The sequence below is a fragment of the Dromiciops gliroides genome, chromosome 2, assembly GCF_019393635.1.
Source record: "Dromiciops gliroides isolate mDroGli1 chromosome 2, mDroGli1.pri, whole genome shotgun sequence".
NCBI classification, from domain to species: Eukaryota; Metazoa; Chordata; class Mammalia; order Microbiotheria; family Microbiotheriidae; genus Dromiciops; species Dromiciops gliroides.
Window position 1 is genome coordinate 196,814,261 of NC_057862.1, and position 14,965 is coordinate 196,829,225.

Below are 14,965 nucleotides of genomic sequence, written 5' to 3' on the forward strand. Positions count from 1 at the left end.
TAAGGGGCTTAGTACAGTACCTGTCATATAATAGGCACTTAATAAATGCTTATTACCTCTCTCCTCTTCTGGGAGGAAAGCAGAGATTGGAATGAGAGACACCATACAGAAATGGAAAGGCTGAGAATGAGGGCCTACCAAGCAGCCATTGACAATGTACTGCATACATGCTGGCAGGATTACCTCACCTGGCCTTCTGAATCCCAACCAGATGTAGGAGAGAGTGACCTATGTGAGAAAATAATGGGTTTTGAGGGTCCTAGGGGCACCCCAACTTGAGGGAGCCTTGCCTGACCTCTTTTAAGGCCAGCCCAGAGTCAGGAAAATTGCAAAGGAAATGTAGATTGACCTTTCTGACTACCTAAAGGAAGTTAACTCACTTAGCTGACCCCCCCCCCCAGTCATGTCAATCAATGGACTGGCCAATTAGCTTGGATCAATGTGCAGTGGCCCACCTCTACCTGAGAGAGGATAAAAACCCTTGGGGGGGGGGCAGTCTGCTCTCTTCTCTCTGCACCTCTCCCCATCCTGGGATTTTTAAGCTGGGCCTGGGATGCTGGAGGATGCAGCCAAGCTGTCTGGGTTTTGATCTTGAGCTTGCGTGCGCTCTCGCGCGCTCTCTCTCTCTCTCTCTCTCTCTCTCTCTCTCTCTCTCTTTCCCCCTCTCCCTCCCACCCCTAAGTAATGTAGAGCTTCTGAACTTTCAGGGTCATGTGCTCTCTCTTTACTAACATTTAATATGCTTTAATAAATGCTTAATGCCAAAGACCGGTGCTATAGGCTCTAATTTATAAAATAGCAATATATCAGAAACCCCAGCTAAGTTCCCTAAAACCTAGAACAGAGATAGGCACCCCCCATATAATTTCAAAATGACACACCTACCTGGGGGAGGCTCTGATTTTATCACTCCCTAGATCAAAAGCCTTCCAGGCTTCCCCTACCTACTCACCAAATAAAATTCAAACTCCTTAGTGAAGGGTAACCAAAAATTTTTCAAGTAGTGGCCGCGTGATGAGAAATCTCACACTTCTTGCCAAATTGAATTTTGTAACTAATTACAATTATTAACTGCTAAAAAAAAAAAAAACCCATAGCCACAACACAGGAGAGCAAACTGGTGGGCAGTTCGTACGAATGATCTAGGGGGTCCATATGAGCTAGCTAATTAGGGTATTTGTTTTTTTCTAACAGTCTCTGGGGCCAAGTCTCACTTTAGGTTTGGATGGGCAACAATTAGCCCATGGACTGCATGCTGAAAGCCTGGGCCTCATCAAGTCCTTTGAGGCATGCCACTATTGGCCCTAATCTACCCTGAGGCTTTCCTCTGTGGATCCATACCTCTCAGGGAGCTTGATTCTTTCTGAAATGTATTATAGTGTTTATTACATCTCTTTCCTACAGGACTGTAAGGTCTTTGAGGGCAGGAACTTTTGTCCTTTGTACCCCACACCAGACATAAGGTGTATATTTGCCAAACAGAACTTTATGAACAGATTTGGTTGGGAACTGCTTTCCCATATATTCACACCAATACAAATGGCTTAATTGTGTGGTACAATGAATTATCTGTACCACCATCAGCCTTCTTGGCTCCTACCACCATGTTGCTCAGCAACACCAGATAAAGCCCACTAGAAATTCTTGTTATCTAATCTTAACGGATGTCTGATCATCACATTCCACAGAATTCTCTAAATTCCTTCTTACCTCAAGCACATAACAGTTGTCTCTCAGATTTAAGGTGTTAGGGAGAAAACCATGGGCATCTCTTCTAATTATAGCCGAGGAAGAAGTGATGCTCCTTGACAAGGCCAAACCATCTTCCTGTGTCCCTGATCCCATTTCCTCTGGGAATTTGCCCAGATCCTTCCACTCAGTAGCTTCCTTCCTCCAACTTGCTTTCACTTTCAATCTCTGCCCATCTATCACCTCCTTCCCAGCTTCCTATAAGCATGATTATTTCTCCCTCATCCTTAGGAAACCTTCATATGACCTACCTCACCATACTCTCAACCTAAATGCTTCTCCCTCTCATGGAAAAACTCCCAGAAAGAAATGTCCATACTCATTTCCTCCATTTAGTTCTCAACCCCCTGAGTCTGGCTTCTGACTCCCTTACTTGACTGAAATGGTTCATTCTGGGGGTAACTATCAATTTTTATGATCTTTTCTTAGTGCTCATTATTCTGCTTGAACACCCTGCAGCTTCGGATATTGCTGGCCACTATTCCCTCCTATATAAACTCACCATTTCCTCTGTTGAATCTGTCAGCCCTTTGGTCTGGCTGTCCTTCAAGGCTAAGCTGCTATCTTTCTTCTCTTTCCTTTAGACCAAAGGTTCTTTGTTTTTGTTTGGTTTTTGTTTGTTTTGTTTTGTTTTTTTTAGTGAGGCAATTGGGGTTAAGTGACTTGCCCAGGGTCACACAGCTAGTAAATGTTAAGCCGGATTTGAACTCAGGTACTCCTGACTCCAGGGCCGGTGCTCTATCCACTGCGCCATCTAGCTGCCCCTAGACCAAAGGTTCTTAACCTGAGGCCCATGATCAAGTTTTTTGGTGGTTTTTTTTGGTGGGGCAATAAGGGTTAAGTGACTTGCCCAGGGTCACACAAGCTAGTAAGTGTCAAGTGTTTGAGGCCAGATTTGAGGTCAAGTCCTCCTCAATCCAGGGCCAGTGCTTTTTCCACTGCACCACCTAGCTACCCCCCATGATCTAGTTTTAAAAAAATATTTTGATATGTATATTTTAATAGAATTGGTTTCCTTTGTAATACCATGTATTTTGTTTTGTGCATTTATAAATATTCTCAGAAGGGGTCCAAAGGCTCTCCTGACTGCCAAAGGGGTCCATGACCCCCCAAATTTAAGAACCTGTGCTCTAAACTCTCCCTACATAACCATATCTACTCCCATGAATTCAGATCATTGCCAAGTAGATAAGTCCAGACCCAATTTCTCTCCTACACACCAGGCCAAAACCAAAACTGCAAGCCAACCATTTCCCTTTGGATGTACCACTGACATTTCAAACTCAAAACACGCAAAATAAAAATCATCTTCCCCATTAAGCACATCTGTTTTTTAAAACACTGCTATTCCATTTAGCTTTCCATTTCTTTTGGCCTATAGGATCACTACCCTAACACAAGCCCTCAAGAACATTTGCATTGGCCTAAACCATTCCATCTCCCTGATCCCAGCCTCTTCTCTAATCCATCCCTCACACAGCTGCCAAAAAACACATGTCTGACCACATCTCTCCTTTCCTCAAAAAACTTCAGTGGCTCCCTCCTGCCTCGAGGGAAAAAAAAGTTACAGTTACATGCTCAAGGCCTCCCACCATCTTGGTTTCAACCCATCTATCCAGACATATCCAGTATCCATTCTTTACTTGCTCTAACAAAACTGGACAAGTTTCTCTGACAAAGGTGTCATTTCTCAAATACATAGGGAACTGAGCCAAATTTATAAAGATATGAGCCATTCCCCAATTGATAAAATCAAAGGGTATGAAAAGGCAGTTTTCAGAAGAAATCGAAGCTATCAATAGTCACATAAAAATGTTCTAAATCATTGATTATAGGAAGACAAATTAAAACAACTCTGAGTTACCACCTCATACCTATCAGTCTGGCCAACATGACAGAAAATATCATGTACAGAAAATACTGCAGGGGATATGGAAAAACAGGTACACTAATGCATTGTTGGTGGAATTGTGTTCTCCAGAATGGAGAACAACTTGGAACTATGCCCAAAGGGCTATAAAACTGTGCATTCCATCCACGTCTATATCCCAAAAAGATGAAAGAAAAGGCAAAAGGACCTATGTGTACAAAAATATTTACAGCAGCTCTTTTTGTGGCAGCAAAGAATTGAAAATTGAGGGGATGCCCATAAACTGGGGAATGGCTGAACAAGTTGTGGTATATGATTGTGATGGAATACTATTATGTCATAAGAATTGACATGCAGGATATTTTCAGAAAAACCTGGGAAGATTTCTATGAATTGAGGCAAAGTAGAGCCAGGAGAACATTGTAGACTGCAACAATGATCAACTGTGAAAGACTTTACTACTCTTGTAAATACAGTGATCCAAGACAATTCCAAAGGACTCCTGATGAAAAATGCAATCCACCTTCAGAGAGACAACTGATGAACTCCAAGTACAGACTGAAGTATACTTTTTAAACTTTATTTTTCTTGGGAAGTGTATTGTGTGTGTCTCTCTATGTGTGTATTTCTTTTGCAACATGGCTGAAATGGAAATGCTTTGCATGATTTCACATGTATTTTACATTTATCATATTGCTTGCCTTCTCAAGGGGTGGAGTAGGGTAGAGAAGGAGAGAATTTGAAACTTAGAATTTTAAGAAGTGTTTTTGTTTTGTTTTTTGCAGGCAATGGGGGTTAAGTGACTTGCCCAGGGTCACACAGCTAGTAAGTGTCAAGTGTCTGAGGCTGGATTTGAACTCAGGTATTCCTGAATCCGGGGCCGGTGCTTTAACCACTGTGCCATCTAGCTGCCCCTGAATTTTAAGAAGTGAATGCTGAGGCAACTAGGTGGCGCAGCGGATAAAGCACCGGCCCCGGATTCAGGAATACCTGAGTTCAAATCCGGCCTCAGACACTTGACACTTACTAGCTGTGTGACCCTGGGCAAGTCACTTAACCCCCATTGCCCCGCAAAAAAAAAAAAGAAGTGAATGCTAAAAATATTTTTACATGTAATTGGGAAATATTTAATGAAATTAAAATATATTTAAAAAAATAAAATAGGGGATAGTACCTGTCCCTGACTGTTAAGAAAACTCTTATAAGGGGCATAAAACTCCCGTATTCTGAAAATCTACACCTTTGTAATTCCTGTATTTTCATCAAACAGTGGTTACTCTCCAATTTCTCTCATTTATTTCCACTACAGTTATACCAAACATCATTAGAAAAAACTTACTGGGGGAAAAAAAGCACCAAAAACAACTTACTTAGCACCTACAGGCCAAGATCAGCACACGAAATTATTTCGGAATTTACAGAAGGGTTGCATACAGAGTATCCCAAAGGTTTTAGTGCAGTTTCAAGCTATTAATGCTCATACCCTATATTTAAAAATAAATATTTTCATATGAGGAAATGCAAAAACCATAGAGGAAAACAGTGGAGAGGGGGAGAGGACCTGGGTAAAGAGAGATAGAAGTTAATGTAAGAAAATGATAAAGATCAAGCAAGATTTGAATGGAGAAATATGAGAAGACACCCCCAATCTATCCTCATCATGGAAGTAGGAGGTCCACGGGTGTTACACACTACACGTATCTTTGGATTTTTTTCAATGAATGAGACAGTTGTGCTGTTTTCTCCCCTAACAAATACTATTTATCATATGGGATGGCTCCCTGGGAAGATACACAGGTAGGAATCCAACTAAGGCCCTCTAACTCTAAATCCAGCTTTCCTCCCACTATAACACACTATGATCCTTGTCACTGAAATACACTACACAGACCAAATGGACAAAATAGGTACCTGAGGAACAGATCACAAGCCTGGCATGATTTAGTAAGGATAAAAGATTGACTTCAATTACTATGTGCCAGACACTGTACTCATATACAAATCCAGACACCTTATGAAGTGCCCTGCCAAAGGCAGATCAGCTAATAATTTTCTGATTTGCCTTAAAGATGACTTCCTCATTCAAAAAAAAAAAAAGGGGAAGCAATGAAAAGAAATTTCTATTTCCAATATGATTTTCTGAAACAAACAGGAACTGGCAGCTAGGATGGATATGATGAGGACCTCAGAGAGAAGTCACTCCTCTTAGAGTCTATAATTGGTAAGGAGAGGAAAGTCAGGCATAGTCTGACACACCCTAGATTTTGAAGGAACAGATTTCAAATTGTTCAGTGAAAGGATAGGTAGCATACATGGACTGAAACTCCATAGAGGAAGTGAGCCTAAAAGAATGGAAAGTCCTCAAAATTTTGAAGTAAAAAAGAGAAACAATTCCAATGAGGAAAAGGGGAGAGGCTATCTAAAGCAGCATTTTGGATCATAAACCCCCACCACGAAGATTTTTAGCCTGTACCTCCCAAATAGATATTTACTTATTTATAAATTATATATATGTATGATTGTTCTAGTAATTATGTAGATTGTAAAACTTTTACAAAGTAAAAATTTATAAAAGTATGAGTTAAAAATATGAGAAATTTTAAAAAAGATGATCTTATTGGTAGCCATGGTGAAGAAGGGCTGAAGAGGTGAGAGACCTGAGGCAGGGAGACCAATGAGGAGACCGTTACAACAGGGCAGGAGAAAGAATTCAATCGGTGATGGCTATGTGAATGGAAAGAAGGTCTAGATGCTAGAGAGACAGGGTGGAGGCTGAAATGAGAAGACTTGGCCACTCACTGGCCATGTGGGATGATACAGAAGAAGAGGAAAGGTTGGAATTTGCACCATGAAGAGAAGGTGCAGAGGAGGTGCAGAGGGGTGGAGAGGAGGAGTATTTGAAGATAGCTGAGGTTGTGGCAAAAACAAGTCCTGGAGACTGAGTATCACATCTTCTTATTGTGGGATAGATCTCACACCACTTGAGGTCAGACCACACCCTCCTTGGGAAAAAGGTCACAGCTCCCACTATGGAGACCACTAGACTAAAGAGACCAATGTAGATGTCCATGGAACTCACCGAACAACTTTGATATTTTGAAAAAAAAAAAAGACATTCACTGAAGATGGAAGTACGGACAAGTAATGGAGGTTAAATGCCAAATCTTAGCACAATAGTCTATTAAATACTACCAAAAGTATTAAAGTTCAGAATAATCCAAGGCTAGCAAAGATATGGAGTCATAGCCAATTTCAAGGGTGAGGCCCAAACCCCCATTTTCTTGGCTCCAGGATTATCTCTTCACCCATTATGCCACATGGCTAAAAGCCATTTATGTATTATAGAGCATCTTAAGTCTGCTCCCCAGGGAACCCAGGCTCCCACTACTCACCCAACAACTTTATATTTTATAATCTCTTGCTTCTCTGTATGAGCTATTCCTCATTCCCAAAGTCTTTTATATCATTCTCAGCTGATCCTCACAACAATTCTGATATTAGCCCCACTTTACAGATAAGGAAACTAAGGGTCAGAAAGGTTACATGCAAGAGTCTTCGATGAGAGTTGATCTGTCTTCTCAAGTTTAGGTCTAACATTGCACCAGATTCTGATATAAAGGACTGCTGCTTTGACCTTAAGATTTATTATGCTGTCCCTTAATCTATCTGTCCTCCTTTTTAAAACTCTGAATACTTTGATTTTAAAAGGCTTTGGTTTCAGGGCCTTTTTTAAAACATAATTTTGCATGACCTCAATGTCAGCAATCACAAAGCGGATACTGAATAGGATCACATTCTTCTCAACTTTCAGGGAAGGAATCCCAAGGGAAAGCTCACTGAATCCTGGTATTCTGTTTAAAAAAAAAACCTGAAAATCTCTGCTTTTTGTTCCTACTTTAATTTACCCATATTGCCAATTTATGTGGCTCTTTTACCTCATTCAATCAGTTTCTTTTCTTTTATGGTATTTTCTCAAAAGAGATGGCAAATCTTTAGAGGTCACACCCTAAAACTTACCCCTCAATATATATTTGGAATGTTCTGTTTAAATAGCTTTTTAAAAAAACTGCTCCAGTCTTCCTCCCCCCCCCCCATTAATCTTCCATTCAATTACCTTCTTAACTTTGCACTTTTATTTTACTTTATTTTTTTGCGGGGCACTGAGGGTTAAGTGACTTGCACACATTTGAACTCAGGTCTTCCTGAATCCAGGGTCAGTGCTTTATCCACTGTGCCACCTAGCTGCCCCCTACTTTGCAACTTTTAAAGAGGAAGCACTTGACTCTGTAGAGAAACTTGTAAACACACAATAACAGGACGAGTCAGGTTTGTGATCTCTTGCCTCCATATATATACTGCTACTAAATGCTAGCTGTTAAGATAAATCTACCATGCAGGAACAAACCAAGCCATTTCTTTGATACTTAAAAATAGGATGTTCTAGGCTGACAGTTTGTCACTACCTCTGAATGAGAGAAGTGGGACTCTATTATCTTTTTTTTTTTTTTTTGGTGAGGCAATTGGGATTAAGTGACTTGCCCGGGGTCACACAGCTAGTGAGTGTTAAGTGTCTGAGGCCGGATTTGAACTCAGGTCCTCCTGACTCCAGGGCAGGTGCTCTATCCCCCCCTCTATTATCTTTTCAAATTTATGTAGAAGTCTAGAAAAACTGGTTGAGATTGAGATCCCTCCTGATAGAGCCCAGAGTCAGCTGTGGCCTGTAAGGCTTTCAAAGGAGACAAGAATTTGTTGGAGGAATTCTAGCCTATGGAGAGCATCAGATTAGGGAATACCTGATGTGAAAATTCTCTACCCCTACTTCTGACAACGAGGAACTCTCATGTGAGTTTTGGAGAGTTTCCCAGGTCACTAAGAGGTTAAGTGATCTGCCAGTGGACACAAAGCTAGGGTATCACAGCCAGGGCTTAAACCAAGGCCTTTCTGAAAGTCACATGAGATGTTATGGACATGTTGTCCCCATGTAGAAGTACCAGAATTGTAGAGCTAAAAGGTGTTCTCTGCTGACCTAGACCAACCTGTGTTAAATGGGAAAACATCCAAAATGTGATTTGCCAAGGCTGTCTAGCTAGCTTGGGGCAGAGCTGATGCAGACTCAAGTCTGATGACTTCCAGCATAACTCCACATAATAAGGAGAGGATAAGTATAATAGTATATGATGGAAGTACAAGCTTGTTTTAGATCAGCAAAAAAAAATTTTTTTTTCAGTGGGGCAGCTAGGTGGCGCAGTGGCTAAAGCACCTGCACTGGATTCATGAGGACCTGAGTTCCAATCCGACCTGACACTTGACACTAGCTGTGTGACCCTGGGAAAGTCACTTAACCCTCAATGCCCCACGCCAAAAAAAAAACCAAAAACTCATATTCTCTAAACCTGTCCCCAAAGAAAACATAACAGGTTCTATGGGTCTTCCCTCCCTAACCTTCTGGAAGATGTTAGCTTTGGGGGAAGGATCCCTACCTCACTTCCTTCAAAGACCAGTTTTAAGAGAATCTGCTCCTGAAGGAGTGATAAACTCTTTCCACTAATCCTCCCAAGAGAACACAGAAGGCTCAAACATCATCTACCTTTTCTAGCATGGAGGGCTCCAAGAGTGTAGGTGAGATTGTACAACTTCCATGTTACACACTCTAATCCTCCTGGCCTACCTCCTGGGTCCCAAAACCCCCTTGGATTCTGCTTGCTCATTTTTTAATCTTAGATTATATAAAGATCAGAATGACTATGTTGCCCAGCTGATAATGATTAGAAATCATTATTCCATGATGTCACTGCAATTTATCATCTTAAGTTTTTCTTTTTTTCTATTACATTAAATAATTAATTAAAAAAACCAGTTTTTAGGTCTACCTTGAATAAAACGGGCATATATTGCAAGTTGGTGAATGCTGGGGTTCCTGTTAGTAATACAACTCCAACTTCAATAAAACAGTGGCTTATTATTAGTAAGCCACATAAAAGGCTCAGATCTTCAGATCTCAATTGCAAAAGTGTGCTGACCATGCAGGGGACAAGGAAGGCCGGACTTCTGCCTAACCTTGAGTAGCTATCAGTCAGCCAGGTAAAATTTCAAGTCACACTCTGGTATAGTACATGATAAAACCTGTGGGGATCCAGATGACCAGAAAAGATTAGCACAAAGAAAAGGGGGACTGTTATAGTAGCTCAATGAAGCAGTATTTCTACCGAACTGAACTAAAAGATGGTAACTACAACTCTTAAGGCAGCTACAGAGGGTATTAATTTAATTTAATTGGTAACTCCTGCCTTCCTAGTTCTGTACCCACACCCTTTGTTCATGCTGTTTCTCCTGTGTAATTAGCATTTATTGATTTTAATTTTATAAACAATTATGAATTGTAACATACTAATTAATAAAGGGAATAAGACAGGATCACAAGTATGCTTCATTTTCACCATAAGCAAACTTCATCTTTCAAAAAGAATAAATCTATAGTACAAAACAAAAGTAAGATTTTCATTTTCAGAAGAAGTCAGTGACCCAAAGTGCTATACCTGCAGTATGTGCTTGCAAGAAATACTTTGATACTGACATTATACATGGCTTTTTTTTTTCTTTTTGGTGGGGCATGAGGATTAAGTGACTTGCCCAGGGTCACAAAGCTAGTAAATGTCAAGTGTCTGGGGCTGAATTTGAACTCAGATCCTCCTGAATCCAGGGCCAGTACTTTATCCACTGTACCACCTAGCTGCCCCATATATGTGGCTTTAAGGTTTACAAAGTGCTTCCTGTACAGATATGATTAAAGGTCTAAATCTTTTAAGGTTTTAATGACTCACCCACCAGAAATCCATTTGCATCACACTTTATGGTAGTAAAAAAAAAAGTGTTTAACCAGAATGGTAGGAAACAGGGTGTTTGATGCACTGAGGTTTTAACTGAAAATCTGTTTGAACCCAAAACTTTTTTTGATAATCAAAGATTTTGTCATGTTTCAGAATCACTATGAATAATAATAATCTTTGCAGTATTATAGATGAAGATACAAAAGATTGAGTTGAATTTATAGATTTCATGACACACCCAGGAAGCTGCTTTTGTAAAAACAACAACAAAAATACCTTTCATCAGTCTGCCTATGCCTCTCATAAGAATACGTCTTTAAAATCTCATTTCAAAGTTTGGGTTAGTTGGGTTCCAGTTAATCAAATCATGCCATAGACACTTATAAACTGATAGCAACTCCAATTCACCTACCTAAACGATGAAATCCAAAGGTGAATCTTTTGGTTGGTGATTTTGCTGAGAGCCACAAAGCAAAAAGGGTAAGTATGATGGCACTGAGGTCAGTTAACATGTGAAGTGCATCCGTCATGATTGCTAGACTATTTGCGATATAGCCACCTTAAGATGAAATAGGAAAAAAATAAGGTTGAATAAATGGATAACCAATAGCAATGATTAGCAAACTAGAAAGATTAACTCTGCACAGTTCTAATAAGAATCTAATTAAAGTTCTGAATATAGAGTATAAGCTCCCTTAAGGCCAGAATCAACTTTTTTTTTGTCTTTGTAGCCCCACTCCTAATATCGTGCCTCCTTGTATACAGGTGGCATTTATTAATGCTTGTTCAACTGTATGGCCCTACTACAAGTACATATCCATTTTAGGTGGGATTCTGTCCATTCCTCTTTCTCATCTAAAAAATGTAAATTCCTTAAATCAGAAAGTTCAAGTGTTTTGCCTATATACACGTGACAACATCTTCTAATAAGTTAGAAGGGTGTTATGTCATATAGCAATGCCTCTCAACACAGGGAATATTAATTTTATAAACTGTTTAATACTACATTATATTATGCTGACAACTGGTACACAGGATATTTTGAAATTTGCTCTTAATTGGAATTCAGGTCTTTCCCTCTTCAAGTCCATTTGGAGGTGCTCTATCTACTGTCAAGTATAGTCAGTCAGTCAACAAACATTTGTTAAGAGCTTTCTATGTCTCAGGCATTATGCTAAATAGACGTATAAAACTCTCAATTATCTGTGATGATGGAGAAACTCAGATAATCGCTTTATACATTATATACTGCTTTAAGATTTATGAAGTGCTACCCGTACAGAGATGGCTAGAATTCTAAATCTTCTAGCAATGTTTTAATGACACACCAGAAACTCATTTGTATCACATATTATAGCCCAAAAAAAGGGGGGGGGGAATTAACCAAAATGATAATGAACAGGGTGTTTGGATGATAGTGTAAAAAAATTCTATTTGATCTCGATTTGAATATACATAGAAAACTGTTGGAGAGAAAGACTGAAAGACAGTCTCTTCTGAGCTCAGTCCCAAAGATCAATTTAACTCTATGGTCAGGGACCTAGGTTGTTATTTTCAGGATGGGGGTGAGAGGTATGAGGGGGAAAGTAGAAGAAGCACTGTAGGTTTTTCACATTCAAAACTGGAATCAAAACAGTTTGCCTTGTAAAGTCCTATTTCTACCCAGAGTATTCCTGAAAATTTTCTTTATTAGGGTCTTATATGCAAAATGTAAATGGAATTAACAACAACAACAAAAAACAGACCAAGAGCCACTTCCCAAAGGTCAAAGGATATGAACAAATAATTCTCAGAAGTGTGACTATCAAAAATTATGAGAAAGAATGCTCTAAATCAATAATAATAATAAAGAGAAATGCAAATAAATAAATCTGAGGTCTCACTCTACATCCAGCAAATTGGCATAGATTATAACACATGAAAATAGTCTATGCTAGAGAGGCTGGGAAGAAAGACACACTGATACATTGTTGGTGGAGCTATAAATTGATCTAACTATTCTGGAAAGCAATTTGGAATTTTGCTTTAAAAAAGAAAAAAAAAACTGACCAAAATGTCTTTGACCCAGAGTTTCCACTGCTAAGCATATATACTCTAAGGAGATTAAAGACACAATGAAACGTCCCATATAATACAAGATAATCATTGCAGTACTTTCCTGGTAGTAAAGAACTAAAAATACAGCGGGTGTCCACTGACTGACAAATGGTTATGTGAATATACCATGCAATAAGAAATACAAATGAGATGAATGGAGAAAAAAACTAAAATATAAGAAGTAGCATAAAATTCATTTCTATTTCTTCATAATGTGAACATACATAGAAAATTGGCAAGGGAAGGATTCACATAGATACTGCCTTCTGAGTTCAATGCCAACTATGGGAAGACGTATGATTTGATGGATAATTATCTCTGGGGTAACATGAACAGACAGAAAAAAATGTGGACCACAGAAAGTTTCTTTGGTGACAAGGAAGATCAAAATACACCCTCAGAAGAAGATAAAGTCAAAGCTCCAACATCCAAAGATTCCAAGAAAAATATGAATTGGTCTCAGGCCATAGAAGTGCTCAAAAAGGACTTTGAAGATAAAGTAAGAGAGATAGAGGGAAAAATGGAAAGAGAAATGAGAGTGATAATTAATAGGGATAAGATAAATTTATAAAAATATAGTTAGACTTACAGAAATTGATGCAGGAGGAAGTAACCAGAATCAGGAACTATACACATGACTAAAATGTACATGGAAAGAATAATAAAATGTAAATGAACACTAGGAGAGCAAGTTTGGTCTCAGGGAAGACAGAAAATGCATCTTCTTTTTTTCACTTAGGTGGGAGCCTATGGGTGTGAAATATTGTGTAGGGCAATACTTACAAAGACAATCTGGGAGCCATCAATGTGTACGTGGGAATTTTCAAGAGTAAACTAGTGTTCAACTCTTACATTCTGAAAAGGGGCATGGCTGAGAAGTCGTCTAAGCGATGTCTACTCAGATCAGGAAGATACTAAAACCCTCTAACAAAGTTCCACTCGTGTCAAAACAAAATTCTCTGACCTCTTTTGGTAAAATAGTGCCTTGTTTAAAACAAAACAAAAAAAAACTTGTAAAAAGGAATCACTCACTAGCCATTTCTCAGGCTATGTATAGAACTTGACTCCAAGCTTCCAACTAAACTGACATAGCTAAGTGTTTCAGAAGTGCATTTATGAAAATCAACTCTGCTGGGGAAAAAATTTCAGTCATTAGGTATTTACCATAAACATTGTGGTTCATGACATGTGAAAATGAAATCTCTTTCATGTGTGTGAAAATAAAGCATCTTTCTCCCTTGCAATAGATACCACTTAGCAGAAGCTATCTTGAGGGGACAGCACTTAGCACAATACCTGGCACAAAGGCATTTAGTAAATGTTTACTGACTGAATGACTGTGTAAAACCACTGAACAGAATGCAACCCCCCCTAGGATGCCTACTGCTCTATATTCCTCCTAAAAGAGGATAAGCAATATGAAGTTTTTAAAATGAAGTCCATCAAAACAGTGATTTTTCAAAAAAAACCGTTGGAGTCCCTTGATATTTAAATTATTTCCCAGGAGATGGGGCTAGGTGGTATGATGGACCAGGAGCCAAGAAAACCTGAGTTCATAAATTCAGATTCAGACACTTATTCAATGTGTGACCCTGGGCAAGCCACCTCTGTCTGCCCCAGTTTCTTCACTGGTAAAATGGGGATAACTTTCCCCAAAGTTCTTATGAAGATAAAATTGGTAAAAAGAGCTATATAAATAATATAAAGCTAGCAATTCTTCTTCTAAGGGCATCAATCTCTTGGATGAATTAATTCATGCAATCCAGTATTACTTTAAGGGATTCTGGTGTTCTCTTGGACTCAAAAGGTAGGAATTTGAAGATACTACCATAAATCAGGGTGTGGTGTAAATAAAATTTCTAATCCTGGCTCTGCTACTTCCTAGCTGTTGGGGTTGGATTAGATGATTTCTAAGGTTCCTTCCAGCTCTAGTTTATAACTCTGCCATGATTAAGTCAAACTGTGAAATTTAAGCTGAAAAGTCAACTTCCTTCGACACTAATCCTGCAGATTTTCTTTTCCTTCATCTGACAGTGGCCTTGCAATTTAGTCACAGAGATGAGGGTTTCAGAATCATTTGTGATTCTAAATATTGGTCAGGATGTAGACATTCATCTTTAAAGGGGGAAAAAAAGGAGTAATACACTCAGTTTTTTGGGTTTTTTTGCAGGGCAATGAGGGTTAAGTGACTCGCCCAGGGTCACACAGCAATGTGTGTCAAGTGTCTGAGGCCGAATTTGAATTCAGGTCCTCCTGAATCCAGGGCCGGTGCTTTACCACTGCGCCATCTAGCTGCCCCTACACTCAGTTTTGTTTTGTTTTTTTTAATCTCGATCTTTTTCATTTAATAGTATGGTGTTCTAAGAAAAATGACCTCCTGAGATTTGTACCCCATTCTTTAGGCACTTAAGTTGGTTTGCAC

At 39.2% G+C, this 14,965-nt stretch overlaps 1 protein-coding gene across 1 annotated transcript in view; it reads right to left on the reverse strand.

Moving 5' to 3' along the window:
* The window catches only part of SLC30A4 (solute carrier family 30 member 4), a 37,304-nt gene that overhangs the window by 21,669 nt on the left and 670 nt on the right, over positions 1 to 14,965 (reverse strand). Inside the window, exon 2 of the mRNA XM_043984402.1 lies at positions 10,859 to 11,005. Within this exon, the coding sequence (XP_043840337.1) occupies positions 10,859 to 11,005 (147 nt within the window). The remainder of the gene's footprint in view (positions 1 to 10,858; positions 11,006 to 14,965) is intronic.